Source organism: Amphiura filiformis, chromosome 2, assembly GCF_039555335.1.
Source record: "Amphiura filiformis chromosome 2, Afil_fr2py, whole genome shotgun sequence".
NCBI lineage: Eukaryota > Metazoa > Echinodermata > Ophiuroidea > Amphilepidida > Amphiuridae > Amphiura > Amphiura filiformis.
Genome location: NC_092629.1, coordinates 55,334,352 through 55,355,296, shown reverse-complemented (window position 1 = coordinate 55,355,296; position 20,945 = coordinate 55,334,352). Strand labels below are relative to the sequence as shown.

Genomic DNA, 20,945 nt, shown 5'->3' with positions numbered 1-20,945 from the left:
CCCTTCCATGCTTCACCCATGCAGCCGTCTAAGCTAATGTTGAATATGTTGTGTAATCAATAATAATGACGCTAGGTTTTTTGCGTTGCCAGTCTGTTCGCCAGTGACAAGTTGATAAAGTTCCTTAAGTCAGCTAATAAAAATATCCAACTCTATGGCAAAAAGTGCATTTTATGATTATTTAATTTTAGAGTTGGAATTTTTTTTTTATCTTGAAAAGGCAAAGAAAAAAATGTTTCACTGTACTCCTTAACTTTTCTGGGGAAGGTATATGTACGGGTGCGGGAAGATGGGAAGACTTTTATTATCATTAAAAATATTATTATTAAAAATTAGTCTAGTCAAAACTTCATAACTTATAAATGAAGCCTAAATTACTGTGAATGGGGATATTTCCTTTGTATATTAATTCATGTGTAAACTAACTATTTTAAATCATAATTATAAAATTGCAAAAAATCTGGAAAATTCATAATTATTGTGGATATCAAAATTAGGGCCGTTATATCATGCAGCTTTTTTGGATGGATTTTCAGACTAAAGGGGAATATCCAGTAGCGGGTGGGGGAGGGGCAGAGTGCCTATCTGACACGATAAAAGAGAAAAGAGCCGGCCCCTGACAAAATATGGAAGATAAAATAGACAAAGGATGATAAGGGGCAAGGAGCCCGTCACAAAATTCACCCCGATCGTGGGCCAGTAGGGGAGAGCGGGGACTGAGTGTTCGCCCTAATTTTTTTCTGACCAGCTAGCGATGTCAATTTTAAGGTTAAGGATGACCTGATTAGCCCATGTGAATGTCTTAGCTACGACCACAATCCCAGAACTATAGGCCTTTTACAATAGCAACAGGATAGAGCAAACAAAAAAGTTTTGCAAAGTGGCGAACTTGGGGCAGGTTCGCCCATTATGGTGGGGTAAGTTCAACAATCACAAAAAAGGTTTAAACATTGCGTAACAATAACATATTCAATGCAAACATTTAGCAAGAGTATACACGGCATTCATTCTCTTGGGGAATCACTAAATTTGTTGCAGGGGTCGGGTCAGGGTAAAATGTAGGGGTCCAAAGTGAGCTTAAACGCATCATGTTTACAACTTCAGGGGGATTATGGATTAGGACATAAACGGTGGTATGAGTAATACTGATACCACATAACTTTAAAAAACATATAGTTTTACCCTGTTTAATGGTATAATTATCAATATTTTGCATAATACGCTGATGGGGCAGGTCCGCCCTGCAGTTTGGGGTAAGTCCGCCCGGGGAAGATAGGGCGAACATATCCCATCCTCAAAAGGGCGAACGTGCCCCTTGTGCACATTTTTGTATTTTCTTCAGGGTATGTAAAATACAAATCGCATAAGGAGTTTGTAACTGCATTAAATCTTTAACAAATCCCATATATATGTTCCAAATAATTTCCATTAAAACCATCTGTATTTATGTATCAATGATAATACAACATTAGGCCTATTAATGCAAGAAAAAATTATGTTTTGGTGTATTTTTTTTCTTTTTGTTTTGGCTGCGGCCGTTCGATGAAAACGTCCCAATATATCGCGTAGCTAATATGAGAAGTTTATAATGACCTATGTCACCTAATTTTGCCATCACCAAATCCCCCCCGATAGCCGTATAGTGCTGAGAAACAAGGGGTGGCCGAACCTGCCCCTGCGAACACTCCCCGCTCCGTCCCCTACCGTATGTAGGCCTATAAAAACTGAATGCTCTAGGCCTAAGTTGTATAATTGTCCCAATAAAGCCCCTTCTTGGAAGCTCCGATTTTACATGGCCAGATATAGCATATCCACAGAATCAGAATTTTCAAACAGCTCCCCACCCCCAATACCCGGTAGTATTTTTCATGATGTTGCCCGTGTTGATCAAATCACGCGTCATTTTACTGAATATAGTGGAAGAAGGGCCCAACTCCATTCTTTTACAAAAATGAATTAGACCCAGCATTTTAATATTGCCAGTAGACTGTTCTTCCTTGTGTGTGAAAGAAGAGCCATAATCCACTCTCTATCTTTCACGTATAGACTTACGTATACCCGTAATCATGGAGTTGGACCCTTCTTCCACAAATATTGGGTTAAAGAGGAATTTTTTTCATCCATGAAATCTGCTTTTCACTATAAACTTTCTTGCTTACATATTACATGCTTCTACTTGTACAATTAATGGATAATTACCAAAATAACAAACACATCTGCGTACAGAACTGGCATGCACCTGACTTTTATTGCCAGTTAGGACTAACTAAAGGATTTAGCTATAGGCCTACACTACCCCCCCGGTATGTTTCATTTGGCAAAACCGGATAATATTTTTTTTAATTCCAAAAAATTAGTTCTGTATTTTTCTGGAATTAGGGATAGGATTTAACTATGTTTCATTTGGCAAAACAGGATAATATTTTCTAATCCCAAAAAAATTAGTTCTGTATTTCCCTGGTATTTTTCTGGAATAGAGTACCGTATAGGTCCGCTCAACACTTGACGAGTGTACTAGATTCAGACCACGTTTTATATTAATTACATTTAGCAACACTTCCGGTGAAAATATCAACAACGCCAAATAGCGCGCCAAATATGATCGCCGTGGATGTATGAAATATTGTATTGCTACGCGGCCGGTATAAAAAAGGAGATAATTTTCGGAGAAGTTTTATTTCGAATCGAGTAATTTATAATCAAAATGTTAGGAGGAAGAGAAATTCACCTTAATGGTGAAATTGTGAATGAAATATCACAGAAGAAGGCGAAAAAAGTGTACAAAGTTGTGTTGACTGGCGGTGAGTATAAATTTCAATATCGTGTGAATGCATTTCACATGATTTAATTATACATAATAAACCGTAATCCGTATGCGTATACTAGTCCGAATAATCAGACCCAGAACAAATTATAAATTTCTGACATTATCGTGTACTGGGTCTGAACTGTTTTCATTCGAAATCTTGATGGCAAATTGGACAATAGAAGCACATGGTGCTACTTCACAGTTTTTTAATCCCCTATTCATGTTGCGTGAATCACTGATTTAGTCTCTATTGTGGACCATCCTTTTGATACTTGAGTATTTGGACAAGCGGATCAGGTTTGACAGTCTCCTTTGTCTACCTCTCTGTTTGTAAACAAACGAGGAGGTCGAAATCGTCCTCCTCGCCGAATACGAAAATCAGCGTAATAGTACGGCACTATGCGTATACATGTCAATTTATGATGCATGGATGATAGTATACATGTAAGTCTTTACTTCTAAATAATTTATAAGTATGAACTTCTAAATAATTTATAAGTAGGCCTAGGCTATGATCAATAAAGGCGCGTGAAAGTCGATTCCGAGTTTATCGTCCTCCGCCAGGCGTCACTTTTGAACACCAAAAACACCGCGTCAAATTTTCAAAATGCCAAAATAATTCATTATTTTCAAAGTATCAGTGTTTTCACGAGTTTTAGCAATTCCAATTGGAAACATATATTTTTGTTTGTAAAACATATAAATTTATAACTTGGATTGGAACCAAAACAAGGCTCTTTTCAATTTCAGTTTTCTAACTTTTCTAGTCCTGACCCTACCCATATAAAAGCATGTTTATAAATAACATGTATGAGTGTGGCTTTAAATCAATAATGAAATCTGATGAAATAATGAAAAATGAAAAAGTCACCTCACCAACCTGGGAAAAAAAGGGACGATAAACTCGGAATTGACTTTCATGGGCCTAACCCATGCCCAAATTATCATTATTACTTTAGCTGAAGTGGGATAGCTTGGGATTAAGTCTCGCTATTGAAAGAATGTGCTAGTAAAACAGTGGTTAGTATAAATTTAAAGAAAGAAATGTAAAGAAAATGAACAGTATAACATGCAGAACCATCTCAAGAGTTAAACAAGTAAAGTGCTGTGTGTTTTGACTTATTTACCAGTCTTCAAATAGTCAGTTTGCAAGTGCAATATCTGTAAAAAAAAAAAAAAAAAATCTGACCTACCGTAAGTAGGGCCTACCGACCCAACTGTTTCATAAGCCTCTGTGGACCAACAAACAATTTTTTTTTGGCCTAATATAGGATAAAGTAGGGTACTTTGTCCTTCAATAGAATGAAATCGCAAAGATGTCCTGCAAAAAACCCATTGCAGTACGTACCGAGCATCGAATGCTATCGTGTACAAATTCGAAGCTAGAGTTCTTTAAGCAAGACATTTAACACACACAAGCCTTGTTCACACAGTCGGACTTAAACCACTTAATACCGGACTTAAATTACGTCGGTAATAGTATCGGGTATAAGTGGCAGTGTGAATGAGCGTCGGATATAACTATCCGACGTAATGTGGTTTAAATCCGACAATTTAAATCCGAAGATGACCAGGGTTAAGAGCTGTTAAGACGGATCGAAGCGTTACGATCGGTAATAGTCATTACGTGTGAACACTGAACAGCGCTTTTGGGCTGTCGGATATAACTGTGACCTTTCACCTTTCTGCGTGATTCAGCGTGAAGAACACTTCTGGGTTAAATTAATATCACTCGCGCAACTGATTTGAAGCAGAGTATAAATAGTGTGACCAGTGAGGGATAAAACAAAATCATCATGGATGCAGGTGCGAATATCAAACGCAATAGAGGAATGAACTGGCAAGAGAAGGAGACATTAGCTCTGCTGACCATTTCCGGTTAGTTATGACCGGTAATAGCTCGGATATAAACACGTCGGACATAGAGCTATTGCCGACTCGTCGTGTTCACACAGTCGGACTATTACCGGACTTAAATTACGTCGGTAATAGTATCGGATATATAAGTGGCAGTGTGAATGAGCGCCGGATATTAAAAAATTACTATATCCGACGTAATGTGCTTTAAATCCGACAATTTAAGGCTGAAGATGACCAGAGTTAAGAGCTGTTAAGACCGATCGAAACGTTACGTCCGGTAATAGTAATTACGTGTGGACACGCAGCACTATTGGGCTGTCGGATATAATAATGTGAGTAGGCATATCAACATTTTAAGCAGAGTAGGCTAATTTATGGCTGCAGCTGCAAATATTAATATAAACTAGCGGGATGCAGGCCTTGCCGTTTAGATTTTAAAGGCGAGTGGTTAATCACCCGCTAGCATGATTGTAGGCGAGTGGTCGAATTTTCACAAATATCACTTATTTAGGAAATAATCAAGTAGAGTTTCTGTCTTGACACGGTATTTATGTACATTTATGTTGAAATGCGTGCGAAGCGCGCTAACATTTTTCACTTTCTACGCTTGGAGGGAGTACAGCATCGATTAAATACTGAAATGGCTGATTTAGTGGCTGATTTTGGGAGATTCGCAGCGAGTGATATTTAGTGTCTATGGCGAGTGGAAAATCGCTCACTAAAAATCGAGTTTAGGCGGCGGCGAAGCGAGAGCGATCGCTCGCCTCAAGCGGCAAGGCCTGGGGATGCGATTATTTTTTTCGGACATCACCGTTTAGATGAGTAAATGGGGCGTTCACTATAACAGGAAGAATTACTGAACAGGTAGAATCATTGAAAATGAACATTAAAATCTGTTCTTTCTTACATTTCCCTTTTAGCTTCTTTTTTTATTTGCTGCTTGTGATTTCCCGTTTCCATAGAGGGGTCAATTGGAATGACAAGGAAACATTGGCTATACTCAAAATTTGGAGAGACACGGAAAGTATTTCTGGGATAAAAAAAGCTTTGGGAGGAGATAGCCACGCTATTACATGCAAAGGGGGGGTCCCGACACGGTGAGCAGATACCTGTAGTGATAAAGGCACTGAAAACTCTCCATCGCACCCTCCATGATCGGGTGAAAAATTCAGGCGCAGGAGCAATTGACCATCCTTATTGGGATAACCTACACGAGTTTCGGGGGTAGCAAATGTTAACCCCAGAGGGTTCAGTGGGGGGGGCAGTATGGCCCTGGATGTAGATGGAGATGAAATTTATTAAGCCATAAGCATGATAACAGAAAGGCATGCAATTGCATTTTATAAGATGATTAGGGGGTCCCAAATATATACGGAAAGAAAAATAGGGGGTGTCATAAAATATTTTTGATGACCAAAATGTAGGGAGTCACAACACAGCATGACTACAGATAGTGTGTTTATTTTATTCAAAAAAGACTGATGCCTGTTTTTTTTTGGGGGGGGGGGTGTAAACGGTGGGGGGGTCATAAAATATTTGCTGCCGAAATAGGGGAGGTCGCCAGTGCTGTACGGTGCAAAAACTGATTGAGGCGCCAATGGCTCCTAACTTTATAAATTTGGGCGCCCATATTTTGCTCCCAGGTAAAAAATCTGAGGCGCCAACTGTGAACAGCCACGTGCAGTGTCCGAAATAAGGAAAATATGGAGGTTATCGTGAGGATAACTAAAGCATAAATTCTGCTTGTCCTCAATACATTTTGGTTGTCCCCAAAATGTGTCATACTTTGGAGTAAAATATAGTGGTTGTCCAGGGGATAAGTACAGATCAAAATATGGTTGTCCCCAGTGATTTTTGGACAAGAGGACAAGAGGATAAGTGCTTATTTCGAACACTGGCCACGTGTGTTGAATGTTCATACATGTAGCTGCTGTACTCAATCTACATATTTCCATTGAATGCTACATACTTCATACACAGCATGTACAGTGTAGGCCTGTATGTTATCCAGGAAGTCCCTATCGAGACTTCATGATAAATGGATATTCATAGCATACATTCGTACTCTTGAATGCTACGTTACATACATGTTTTGCATTTGCTGGCTATTAAAAGCTTCAACAGTTGGGCGCCAGGGATTGAATATTTAGTCGCATCAGAAAATATCTAGTCGCCAATGCGCCTAAAATGGTCGCACCGTACAGCACTGGAGGTCGCAATTTTATTGAAGACGACGTTTTGTAAATTTGGGACCCCCCCCCCCCCAAGAAAAAATTAGCATGATGATGGGAGTCAGTGTAATTTTTTTATTTTTGTCATTTTTTCAAAGATGTCCACCATAGTAGGGCCTACATACATGTATGTATAAAATGCGATATAGAGCTAAGTCTACTGTAAAATGGGACTACTTTGTCAAACTAAAATAATAATAATAATAATAATAATAATAATGATAGAACCTACATAAATACAAAATTGGTCTTAATTTTGGAACTTTTGAATTTGCATTTTTCTTACATGACATACCTACCGCATTGTCTGTAATTTGTTCTAAAGAGGGGCGTTTATTGAAAGTGAATTTTCAGTGAAAACATTTAAAATCGGGTTAAATTTTCTGATGATGCTCATGTAGAAAGCGGAAGGATTTATGACCGGTAATAGGCTTTAACGGACATAACACGTCGGAACATCGCGCTGGCGAAGATTCGTCATTTATCGGATTAATTACCATAGCAATATGTGAAAACAATTTTGTACATTTCGCTCTGTACTACAAGCAGGTTGCACTCATCACCTGTATGTCTGCAATCATAGATTGAATACAATGCCGGTCTTTTCAAAGATACTAATCTTACAGGTGCAACTAATCAGCATGATTCACCTATTGCTATGGTAGTTAATCCGATTATTACGTAACTCGCCAGCGTATAGCGCTTTTGCCGACAAATGTGGACGCACTAAGGGATTAGCGGAAATATTTAATTCGATCGGACATAAGCCTAGATAAAATATTACCGGTAATAAGTGCATGTGTGAACACAGCTACACACACTATACAAGCAATGAATGACAAGACATGTTTGGCATGAAGGCATAAAATATATAATTATTTTTCCTTCTGATTTTGCAGGCCCGTGTGGAGGAAAGACAACAGGACAGGCCTTTGTGAGTACATTCTTTGAGAATTTAGGATGGAAAGTTTTCAGAGTACCAGAGACGGCAACACATCTTCTATCGTAAGTTGTCAATCAGGGAAATTTAATAAAGTCATTAAAACAAAGAAATATTTAGAATTTGGAGGGAATTTCGCCTTTTTGAAGGGAAAAAATAGGTACCGTACATGATATTATTTATTTAGAGCTTTCTCCCCGGAATATTTACAATACAGTATTTTGGAGCGATTGCCAAGTAGGGTGCAAGTCTACTACTTGTAGTCTTACATGTATAACAAGACTGCCCTACCCCAACCCTAAACTCCGTAAAGGTGGGAAGTGGGGTCAAAAATTGGTGCGGTTTGGGCAGGATGAGAAACACATTTTTTTTACTTTGTCTATCAAAATGGCATTGCCTAAATATAATTTGTACATGTATGTAGTTTACAACTGCGCTAGGAAAAAAATCTACAACCAATCAGGTTTTAAAAGAAAATGGTAACCATGATCAAAATAATTACGCAATTTATGGCTTACCATATGAAAACAATTTGTCAGTTAAAGTTCAAGTAAATACTGACTGACAGACAGTAATTTGATTTTTTGCCATTAAATACAGATACCGGTACTCGTACTCTATTTCCCACCATTTATGGCAAACCCTGAATATTTTAAGATTTTTTTTTTGTTTCTTTTCTTGCATCAGGGGTGGAATTAAAGTGATGGAACTGGATGAAGAAGAAGGTGAGTGTAAAATCAGCTATTCCAGTTGAAATCCACCCCCCCCCCCATGGAAGACATGGCCTTAATCTTCAGGGAATGTAGATTTCGAATGGAGTCGCCCATTCAGGTACGGTAACCCATTTGTAATTCACACACCCTCAGGGGTAGCGCTAGGTTGCTTTTTGGGGTCCCGGGCCCACCAAAATACTAGTTCGGACCCCCTGTTTTTAAATTTTCTGCAAGTTCAGGGGTCCCTGCAGACCCCCAGTTTTTCGATCTAGCGCTATTGCAGACATACTATTTATGCTGCATTTGTGCAACTCGGGACTCACCAAACTCTACTCCGGACCCCCTACTTTTTAATTTTCTGCAGGTTCAGGGGTCCCTGCGGACACTGGAGTGTTTAGTTCTAGCGCTACCCCTGCACACCCTGTGTGGGTGATTTAAGGTCATGTCTTCCATAGGGTGTATGGATTTAACTGGAATAGCTCAATAAAAATTATGTTAGATTGTAATTAATTATGCCCTATACATGTAGTAACAGCTTCCTATTACACCTTGGTGTGGTGAAGCAGTCGAGGTAAAACAGCTTGCCCAATCTGTTGGCACAGCAGGGAGTCAAAACCACTACTGCAATCTGCCTCATGATTACGAGTCTTGAGGGGACGCTGTCAGTCTGTAACACCGCAGCCCTGATTTGGTAAAACGATCTAACTTGAAATTTGGACATTTTGAGATAAATCCATATCTTGGATAATGTGAGGGCGCTCTGTCCATTGGTGACATCCTCAAATCACCACCATGCTTCATTTTGAAGATAGCAGAACCTATCTTGACACTTTTTGTCACTTTCCGTGTATTTAATATGGTAAAATGATCTCTCAAAGTTAGATCATTTTACCGCATTAGCTAAGACCCTCTAGAGAGCGCCAGAACACATAATGATAGATCATTTTACCAAATAAATGAGTCTCGCTATGTTTATTTTTGTTGCAAGGTAAAACAATGTAAAAGAATCTTAACTCCCTAAAAATGGTTGTTATTTAAAAATTACTCAACCAAATTAGCCAAACTTGTGCAAATAATAAGATTTTTATATTTTCTAAGATGTTAGATGCGTTTAATAATTTATTTTATACAAAAAGAAAAACGTCAAGTGTTCAAGCTCTTTTTCTCAAAACAGCGATTTTCAAGTTAGATCATTTTACCAAATCAGGGCCGAGTCCGTCAATCCGAACTCCTTTCAGTCCAAAGTTCCGAACCCTAACTCTAAACCTAAGCACTGGAGTAAAACATGATTATTTTATATAAATTTAAAATCAGTTAAAGTTGAGTATGGATATTTTCTTTCCCTTTCTTTTGTTCAACAGCCTACAGATTTCAATACAACTTGATACAGACCATGTTATTTACAGAGAACACCTACTTTGAGCTTGCCGAGTCGTCAGAACAGAACTGCCTCATCATATGCGATAGAGGGACGATGGATGCCGTCTCATGTGAGTACCAGTTGCCAAAACAATTCAGCCCAAATCGCAGGTCAAGTAATCAAAAAGTCGCCCATTTTTTCTCTAACCATTGGTTTCTATGGGAAAGGAAACAACCAATGTTGAACCCATTTTTTCTTAACCATTGGTTTCTATGGGACAGGAAATTGTCGAAAGTCGCAAGAGAAATTTTCAAAAGTCGCCCAATTGGGCTACCAAATCGCAGGTTTAGCAACCCTGTAATGTCATGTGCTCATTAAATGTAATGGATAAATCGAATCCAAAAGAAAAGTGCTTAAAAAATTTCTGTGAAGTTGCCTTCAGGTTGGTGTTTTAGTTTGTCCTTCTTTTTTCAAGCATTATAAAGCCATGTTGTAACATTTTCATAGATTAGTATTTCTTTCCATAGAATATTAGCTGTACTGTCAGATATGTCCCCTTTTAATTTTGAGCCGAACAAACGGCGGCTAAGCAAAGAAAATTGGAATCTAATAGCGCAGATGACGCCAATACTTGTCACTCTGCCGGTTCTGCTACTGATGCGATTCTTTGATGTGTGTATCACTGTCTGCGCGTGATGCACGACTGCACGTACTGTGTTACATGTATGACATCGTGCTCATGTTTGACTATATTAATTAAATGACGTTTCCTGCGTTTTATTTAAAATCTCGGATTTTGGCAAAACTACAGCACCTAGAGTTTTGGCCAATATATAGGAAAAAAGTCACTAATATTATTTGGTAACATTTTTGTAATAAAAGATCCAAAAAGCAGTTCTATAAAGGGGATAGAAAGGAGAAAAAATAATATTTAAACATAGCATCCATTTTCAAACTTTTAGCAATTTTAGTGAACGAGGCTTAGTGTCAAAACCACTTTATGTACAAAGTCAATGGGGTTTCCTAATGATAAAAAATGGCATAACTCAAAAACGCTTTGTTGGCAAAAATCAAAATTTGGCAGGCAAGTTTTTCTCACCCAACTATACACATCCTGTATCATTTTAAACCAAATCTGTGCATGACACCGTAGCCGATGTTTCTACCTTAAAATCTGGACAGAATCAAGGACATTTCAGATTTGTTATTCACTCATTTGATTTATTAAATGCATATATTTGATTTAAAAACAAGAAATATCATTTAAATTCAATCCAAAAACACACAATTTCCAAACTGTAGGAAAATGGAGAGGATCCCATGGAGAAAAAAAAAGGATCGACCTACCGACCCTCCAAATTTTTGTCTTGGAAGGGCAACCAAACAATTGTTTTTGGCCTAATCACCCATGTTGCATTAGATCAGTATGGAAGAAATGCATTGTGGGAAATGTAAGATGGTGTACCATTTATTTATTTCAGATATGATGAAAGGCCACTGGGAGAGAATGAAAGAAGAATTTAATTGGGATAATATCAGCATGAGAGACAAGCGCTATGATCAGGTGATACACTTGGTAAGTAGGCCAAAACTAATGAGATTTTCTGCTAGGACTCGCTTGGAAAAAAAGTTAGTCCTGGTTCATGAACTAATTCATAACCAAGCCTCACTTTTACAAAACAGGACTCACTTTTGTGTTAGTAACAATCAGGTCAGAATTAAAGCCATGGTCTAAAAATGGCACATTTGAATAAATAGCTCAAATTCTGACCACACAATCAGAGAAACACGATTATCGCCTGTTGAATTCCAAATTGAGCTCCTCAAAAATCACAGGAGAATGATTTTGAGGAGCTCAACAAAACCAGGAGTGTGATTGATGGAGCTCCACCAAATTCTAATTGTGAAGGCCTGTGTATGTACTGTATGGTGACAGGCTATGGTTCAGGACAAAAAGGGTGGCCTGGTGTTGTAATTTTTATTCTCAATGAGCTACACTAGGCAAGTAACAGGCCTGCTTACAGGGGCTGTCTTTTTTAATTTGTAGGTAGAATTTCCTGGTAGAAAAGCTCTATTTTTATCCTTGGCCCTAACTGTTTTTATGCATTCAACTCCAGGTATCAGCAGCAAAAGGGGCAGAAGATTTCTACACCAAAGATAACAATGCAGCGAGATTTGAAGACTGCAATGAAGCCAAAGAGAGTGATGATAGAACATGCCAGGCATGGGTGGGACATCCCTACTTTGATGTCATCGATAACTCAACAGGGTTTGAAAGAAAGATAGCTAGGATGGTTGCGGTAAGTGTGTGTAGTGTGTTGCTAGGGTGGCAGTGTGTGAAGGAGGTTGCAGTAAGTGGGGGTGTGTTGGGTGGTGGTGTGATGCGTTTACGTAGCCAGGCAAATGAGGACACACACAAGGATACACACATGACAAATGATGGACGTCCTCGGTCTTTTAAATATATCCAGGACATCGCAAATAACATAAAACATGCACTTAAAACGGGTCCACCTATGGGTGGTATAGGACAGGCCACGGTTGGATAGTAAGTGGTCTGGTGTGTGTGAGTGAGGTCCACGGTATGGCGATTAAGAACGGATGTGCGAGTCCTCGGTTAGTATGTTTTAAATCAAGTGAAAAATTAGGTCCTCGTTTTCCTGCGAGTGGGGGTGGGTGTTAATAAGGGGTGTGATGGTTGGTGTAAGACTAGAGGCTGCATGACAGGCTATATTTGGCATGATGTCATCGATAACTCAGGATTTGAATGAAAAATTAAGTGTGAGCCGGTGGTGGTGTGTGTCTTGAAGGGGTGGTGGTGGGTGGGTGTGATGGGTGTTAGACCAGAGAATGACAGGCCATATGGGTATAGGTAGGATATCCTTATATTTTCATGTTATAGATCAACAGGGCTGAATCAAGGATGGTTGCACTAAGTGTATGGGAACGTGGTGGTGTGTATGTGATGGTTGGGGGTATGTGACGGTGGTTGTTAGTCTAGAAACTGACAGGACATGTGTGTCAAGCATGGGTTGGAAATTTCATGATTTCAGCAAGGTTTGAAAGGACATTACATGTAGCAAGGATTGTTGGTGTGAGCCGGCCGAGGGAGGGGGGTTTGGGGTCAGTGTTCAATTTACCTGGATTAGCGTAGCAAAATGCTACTCACAATTTTGGAATTGCTACTCAAATCTGAAAGTGAGTATCATTCTTTGCTACACAAAAAAATATACGAAAATCGATCACTGTTTGGGGTGATGGTTGGTGGGGGAAGGAGTTGATGGTGTGTATTAGTGGGTGTTGGAGACTGACAGGCCATGAGAGTGAGACACCCTACATGTATGTAGGTGTCATAACAAGCAAGGATGGTTGCAGTAAGTGGTGTGATCTACAGGTGGGGGTGTTGATTGGTGGGTGTGTAGAACTGTAGATACATGTAGGTGGGTGGGTGGCATGATGGTGTGTATTAGTGGGTGTTGGAGACTGACAGGCCATGTCAGGTGTGTGTGAGAAACCTTAGCTGTCATAACTCGATAGGGATTGAACGGAAATTAATGAGGATAGTTGCTGTACATATGTGTAAGTGGTGTGGGGAATTGGTGTCTGGGTGTGTGGCAAGATATACCACAGAGCTACATGTATGACAGCTGGGACATGCAAGGCAGTGGTGGACATCCACAATGTAATACATACATCATATAGTTTTGAGAGGAAAATAGCAAGCAAGTGGTGTAACTTGTGTTGGGTCAATTGTATTTCATTGCACAGTATAGGAATTTATTTTAAAGTTCATTCTTGTGAAAAGACATTACAGGCTAGAATTATGATCTCAGCACAAAATTAAGATGGTATCTCAAATTTATGGTCATAACTTTGACCTTCATCTGGAGACTGGCAACTCAATTTAAGGATCATTTACCTTTTGTGCTCTTGACCCCAAAACTTAATTGTACACTGCTGTATTATATTGGCCCTTGTCACAGTTGAGTTGGTTGACTCGTAGACCCTGAAAAACTAAGCTTATGTTTGATTTTGATGTAAAGCAGCTACTTCACATCCCTTTCAAAGTATCTTGCATCCCAGGCAAGGATTTTGGTTTTGTCAAAATCAACTTGGTGCCAGGGAGATTCAATGTGGCTGTGCTGGGACTTCCAAAAGTACTAGTCTTAATTTAAGCCATCGGTACCTCTTAGGTGTTGAGCTCATACATTATAGGTTTAAATAACGGATAAGTCTACCAACACAGCCAAACTTTCATGTTAAATGTGTTTGTATTTCCTTGCAGATAATGTGTGATCGGATGGGGCTGACACAAGGAGATAAAATAAGAGATAATAGCCAGAAGAGGAAGTTCTTAATATCATCACTACCAGACAAGAATGCATTCCCCTCATTTGAAGACTTTGAAGTAGAACATATATTCCTAGCTGGACCTGACAATGAAAGATCAAGATTAAGAAAACGTGGCCAAAGAGGTATGTAGGGTTTTCTGTAACTCTGGCCATGCAGGTGTCAACTGCAGGGCGCACACCACTAAATAATTGCTCCATTGAAATATGTGTAAAAACCGGTTTTCTTTGCTCATTTTGAGGCCTTTTGGGCTCGTTTAAAAAATTTTTATGATAACCAGTCGATGTCACTTTTTTGGCAACTCAAATTAATGCATAGGCTTAACTGATTACTCTGTTATTTAAGCTATAATTCGCCAGTCTTACTGATTATTAGTCTAAAGACCAGCCCAAATTGAATTTTACCGGAACTCATTAGGGTTACACAAATGGCGCATTGATTTAGTGGTGTGCTCCCTGCAGGAGACGACAAGTATTAATTTCGAGGGTTTAGAACCAGAAAGCTGGAACTCCCTATGACCAGCTGTCACAGAATGAGAATAATGTTGGCTCCTGCTTTGGTCTTCAAAAATCAATATTTCCTCCACAATGTCTTTTGTTTTCTATTGAATGTTGTCATGACTAATGGACTGTATCTTCTATAGTGCCCTGGCGACTTTATGCTCATTTTGTGGGAGCAGGTGATTGTGAGTTGAGGCTTTCTTGCCTCTCAACCCTCGATTTATTATTTTAATTTAAAATAAAAAATGAGAATTGTAAATTTTCACGACCATATTTTGAATCAGCATGAAAAATGCATTAAAATTAGTATAAACAAGCCTAGTATAGATTTCACACTGTTTTTAGCTTTATTTGAGGGGTTTTCTTTAGTTTTACCTCCTTATTTGGACTTCAAATGATCAGAAAGAAAAGCTTTGTGGACTTTGTTACTGATATCATGTAATAATTTTGATGAAAAATAATGTCACAGTTTTAAAATCTAAATAATGAAGAAGGAGGCTGCGTAAATACTTCACCCTAGCAAGGCGTAAGACAATGCAAGACACAAATTTTCATGTCAGTTTGCCCGAGCCCCAAAAACAAGTTTCAAAATTTGACGGAAATGGTACATTATGGCTTTAACCTAGTAAATATTACTTGCATGTTTTTACCCACCAGGGTTGGAGTTATCAGATCGATGCCTACCAGGGAGCTACACCTACCAGCATTCCTTATCCAAACCTTCCAACGGTCAACATATACAAACAAGGACAACACTAACAAGTAGACAATACCAGGTGAGTTTGCTCTTCCAGTTAAAATACATCACCTCCTATGGAAGACATGATCTTAAAGGATGACTCCGGCAATCACAACATTATGCCTAAAAAATAATTCATTATCAAGCACAAATCACATGGTTTTATTTGAAACAAACTCATAGTGACCATAAAAACATCCGTCTCTCAACACGTTATATTCAAAATTTCCGGGCGCCAAAATTGTCAAGTGCAATGAGGTCTCAGTAACACAATGAAGGCTGACGACAATTGAGCACAAATAACCATTACGTCATTGCACTTAGATAATTTCGGCGTGGGGATTTTGAATATCGCGTGTTGAGAGCCAACTGGCCAGATTCACAGCTTGAGTCATCTCTGGCACATTTTTATAATGCATCAAATGTTATGCACAATTAATTACTTTGTTGTATGTCAAAGGGGAACTGTTCATTGGTCAGTGCCTCCAGGAGGATGCTTAGGGATTTGTCACCTCTACTCTCTAGTTAGGCAAAAATTAATGTCGGTTTAGTTAGCCTGCCCAGAGTATACTTCTACACAAACACATTGACCATATTTGATTTGTCCATTTCTTTTAGATCTTAGCAAAGCAGCGAGATGGAAACAGATTCAAAATAATGAAGACAAGACGATGTTTTCTATGGAATGATATGTATTATCAAATGGACATATACAAGAAACCACAGAATCCAAGGTAAGATGTGATATGGAATGATATTGTATAGTCCAGTTGCTCTACAAAAAAGGAATAAAAATCAGCACCGCTAATTAACCTCTGTTGAGATGCAGGTACCTGCTTATACGGAGTAACCAATCCAGATCCAGATCCCTCCCAATTATACCCTGCTGATACCCTATTATAGGGCTATCAACATGGTGTGAAAAGTGTGCCAACAGGTTCCATAATGCCATTGTTACATAATAATTTTCTATCTATTGGCTTGTCCATTGGTTTATCCCGGCCAGCTGGTAGTGAAATTGGCCAAAGGGGTAATTACCAGTAATTGGGCCTGGATTTATATCCTTTATCATAGAGCAATACAAAACACCACAAAATGCTAGGTAAGCTAATAAACCGTGTACCAAAATATTGGGCTATTCCAGTTGAAATTCATCACCCCTATGGAAGATATATGGCCTTAATCATCCACACAGGGAGTGTTAATTTTTATTGGGGTTACCTGAATGGGTGACTCCATTTGAAATCTTCACCCCATGTGTGTGAGATTAAGGTGAGAGGTATATGGATTTCAACTGGAATAGCCCAATGTTGGATGCTTATCGTCGTTGGGCTGGAAAAGCCTCCTATGTGCTTGTGGCCCCTGATCATGTTTAAAACAAAATTGTCAACAGGTTACATAAGAGGTTTTGCTTTATACATGTTCAGGGGCCAATGACACATACAAGGTTTTTCCTGCCCATGAACAAAACTCCTTTTGTTTGGGATGGAGCAGGTTCCAAATGTCATTTATGTTTCTCATGTTAAGGTCAATACATTGACCCAATTCCTGTTTTGTTTTATTTACTGACATAGTCAGTAATGAAACTAAAATAATGTTATAATGGTGTATATTCATACGTTGCGGTTAACATAAATTATAGAAAGCGAAATTAATCTTTTACGCTACTCAAATTAAGTACTCTCAAAGGAGCACTTTCCCCGGGTCAATCGGGGTCAATCACAGGGTCTTGGAAGCAATCCACATTAATCTTAATTAATTTAAAACCTTTTATTTTTTTCTACCGCAGATGTGCAGGAGTTATCATTCTAGAGACATACACCACAACCAATAATATCTTAGAAAAGGACCAACTTATACCAGATTTCTTGGATGTCCGGAAAGAAGTCACCGATGATCAAGACTATTCAATGTACAATTTATGTAAGAAAGAGGCAGCAGAAGAATAGGCATTTTTATTATTTTTTTTAATTATTATATATCACTCATACATACATTCTACCAGGCTGTGATTTTTTGTATACTGTAAAAGGGGATATTTTTGTGAGTAGTTATTTTCGCGATTTTGTCGCGATGATGTTATTTTTGTGATTGCTAAGTCCTGCCCTATACTTGTAATACATTGTTGCATATATTCGCGAGATATTATTTTTGCTTTTGGAGCTCCAATCGCGAAAATTTAACTCCCACAAAAATTTCCCCTTTTACAGTATTTGAAAGTGCAAAATTAACTATAAGGTTCGCTGTTTTACTGCCGTGATCAGAAACGCAATCATCACGACACTATTAAACAAACCGTGCCCCAGCTTGATTGACAGATGATGTCAGATCTATGCAAACTAGTCTTTTTTACTTTTATAGACAATTCATTTGTTTCATACTATTGAAATAAATTATTTGATAGTTCTTTAATCCCAATACATTTGTACATTCATTGAATGACCTTTGAAAATTTGGGTACAAAAACTTGTACTCTGCAACATGAGGTCAAATTTTGCAATATGGGTGTTTAATTACGGTTATTGAACTATGGCATTGGGATGAGGCCATTGTGGTCCATAGTGCATGTAACCATCTTTATCATACCACTAAGGGAAACATCAAAGAACACCGCTAACCTGATATATTTTCGTATCTAGTCAGTGAGTGCGTATTTTACGCTTTATATCTAGTCAGTGAGAGCGTATTTTGCAAGCCCGATACGCGTGTATAGCGAGGTACGCGTATAAAGGCGATTTGCGTAAACCGGGCGCGTAAAATGCACGCAATCTGTAATACGCGGAACAGTCATCTGTTTTTTGTAATGTTTTTCCTATTTAGCACCAATTAAAATGTTTAAAAACGTAATTACATCAATATTTAGAATGACTTAGTGGTATGATAAATTCGGCTTCACCCAGTATGACACTTCGCGCACGATAATTTCCCGTACCATACCTCCGCTTCACCTAATAACTAATAGTATTTTAACCATTCATGGTTTTTGTGTGTCAAGCACGCCACGTGGAAGAGAGCGACTAGTTGTCCACATACTTTTGCGTGTATTTGTATTAGGCTTGCCAATTTGATTTTAGCCCCATTTTATATGAAATATTATGTCTGTAAAAAATGATCGAAAAGTAAAAGATTCATGTATGAGTGATATAAACCAAAATATTAAGGGAACAAACCAAAAGTTGCATGATGTCGTATAAACAAAACTCCTTTCATTAGGGGGAGAGGGTCAAAAAGTCTGGTTATGTTTGTAAAACTAGTTAAAAAGTAGTGGTCAAAGTTGATCTTTCGGGTTTTAAATTTCATCATTGCACACTTAGGACCCATACCTATTTACCAGTGTGCAGCCTTCCCCAGTCAACTTCCTGCCGAGTGCAGCCACAATGCTAAAGATCCCATTGAATGAGGGATTCCCCAGCCAAGCTGGGAAATACTGCACACTGGTATTTATGAGTTTACATTTCAGCCTGCTAACAAAAGCACTCTCGTTTATAGGACATCATAGATCTTTTGGTTTGTTCCCTAATATAAGAACCAGATAGCGTATGGTGCAAGTTGAGCTATTATATTATCAACTTGTTTTTAATTTTTTTACCGCTGAGGAAATAATTGTATATAGTGAGTTGTGCATTATTAGAATTTCCAGCCTTGTTTTCAAATTTTGGTACCAGTACTTATGTATATCGTATGTAAATTACATCTGGTTTATGACATAGGATTGGCTGGTATTTTGTCAGTGTAAATGTAGGAAATACCGGGTGAAAAATGCCGGTATTTACCATTTTAAACCACTTATAATATTTTTCTGTAAACTTTTGACGAGCGCGCATACTATACTGTGATGTTGCAAAGTTCAATGAAGCCAACAATGCGTATGACCCAAAGTTCATTCACAAATTCCCATTTGGCAACAGCAGATAGCCTCAGCAGCCTATCAGAGACAAATTGCGTTTCATCACAGAAAATATGCGAATGTATGCCTAAACTACGCTCTCGTCAATAGTTTACAGGATAAGATTATAGTAAATTTTAGCAAATGATATAGTACTGTATTTTGCACCTACAATCCGTGAAATTAATAGTTGGCTCACATGCACTAATTAATTGAAATAGGTGCCCTATCACAATTGGAGAGGGTAGTAAAACATGCATGCGATATATGTGACGCACAGACTCCCCCCTGTATCCCATTCTTCCCCACTCCCCATCATTCAATGTTGGAGGGTCTCACGGACCTGTTCACAATATGGCTTGGTCCAACATTGAATTGGGGGAGCGGGGGCGGAGATATACCAAAAGACAGGCAAAGTGTGCCAACCTTTTTTTCATGGATTGTAGATGTTAATGTGCATTTGATGCAAACCCTCAGGGGATGTGTGTTTTTCATAATTGTTTTTTATACATTGACATTTTGAGTTACATTTTAACATTTGTATCGACAAAAGTGACCATTTCTGTAGATTTTGGTATATTTTTGAATTAGATCATGAATGTATTTCCTACAAATCTCACTGAAAAATTACCCCTCACAAGCCCCAAATCAGGTTGTACAGGGTGTAACAATAAAATTTATACAATTGCATTTTGGCTTCTCAGGAAAAAACTAAAAGAGGTATGGCACAAATATTATATGCAATACAATAAGTAATATCTTAGCTAAAAGAAGACGTTTAGTTGGTTTCTTTACTAGCTTGGGTAGTAACATTTTAGACAAAAGTGGCCCAAGCGGTTTTAAGACTAGGTTACATAATTAACCATATCTTCACTTTTATACTGTCGATTTTATTGAAACAAAGCTTAGCTGGTGGCTAAAGAAATTATCTTGATAGACATATAAATATCAAACAAAAAATTATACAAAAGGCACAAATATTTATGTTCAAAATGCATACCGTATTCATTCCATTAACCACCCATGGCCCCTATAGCGCCCACATGATTCTCCATCATTTGCATGATCCAAACATGATCCTCCATGGAACACAGAACCAACTGCACATAAAATCCATACGTTGGGCTATTTTTACATATGCAATTATGTAAAAAATATTTAAAAAATGAGCACCCACCCAAGATTATTTTGTTAAGCGCCCTAGGTTAATGGAATGAATATGGTACATCACATCAGTATCTCAACAGCTTTTAGAAATGGGGTAGTTATTTGTGCCACAATCTGGTCTGTGGAGGCCAAAGGCGGCAAATTTGAAATTTGAATAAAGGCAAATTTGTGGAGTTATAAAAACAATAAGATCCATAAGCATCACAAGAAATTTAGAACCAAGTATGCTGGATGTTTGTATAATTATAGAAACTCAATTTTCAAAAATGCCTCTTTTTGTCTCCATGGACCAGATCATGTCACATTTGACATTATTATTATGCAAAAGTGGGAACGAATCTAACGGTATAGTTAGAATGTTGCCTTGTACATGGAATTTCTAGTTACTGT

The 20,945-nt window shown here is 38.3% G+C and overlaps 1 protein-coding gene across 1 annotated transcript; it reads left to right on the top strand.

Moving 5' to 3' along the window:
• Positions 1–2,574: 2,574 nt before the first annotated feature.
• Positions 2,575–20,546, top strand: LOC140146409 (TRPL translocation defect protein 14-like). The gene is made up of 10 exons (XM_072168250.1): positions 2,575–2,801; positions 7,800–7,905; positions 8,528–8,565; positions 9,915–10,043; positions 11,395–11,489; positions 12,031–12,213; positions 14,199–14,388; positions 15,421–15,539; positions 16,121–16,236; positions 17,292–20,546. Exons 1-10 carry the CDS (start codon positions 2,705–2,707, stop codon positions 17,449–17,451), a joined length of 1,233 nt encoding a protein of 410 aa, XP_072024351.1. The 5' UTR covers positions 2,575–2,704; the 3' UTR covers positions 17,452–20,546.
• The last annotated feature ends 399 nt before the right edge of the window (positions 20,547–20,945 follow it).

Bases quoted from the DNA above. Each gene is read 5' to 3' on its own strand.
- LOC140146409 (XM_072168250.1), top strand. From the start codon at position 2,705: ATGTTAGGAGGAAGAGAAATTCACCTTAATGGTGAAATTGTGAATGAA. The intron at 7,906-8,527 runs GTAAGTTGTCAA...TTCTTGCATCAG, and splicing joins ACGGCAACACATCTTCTATC to GGGTGGAATTAAAGTGATGG. The intron at 11,490-12,030 runs GTAAGTAGGCCA...ATTCAACTCCAG, and splicing joins ATGATCAGGTGATACACTTG to GTATCAGCAGCAAAAGGGGC.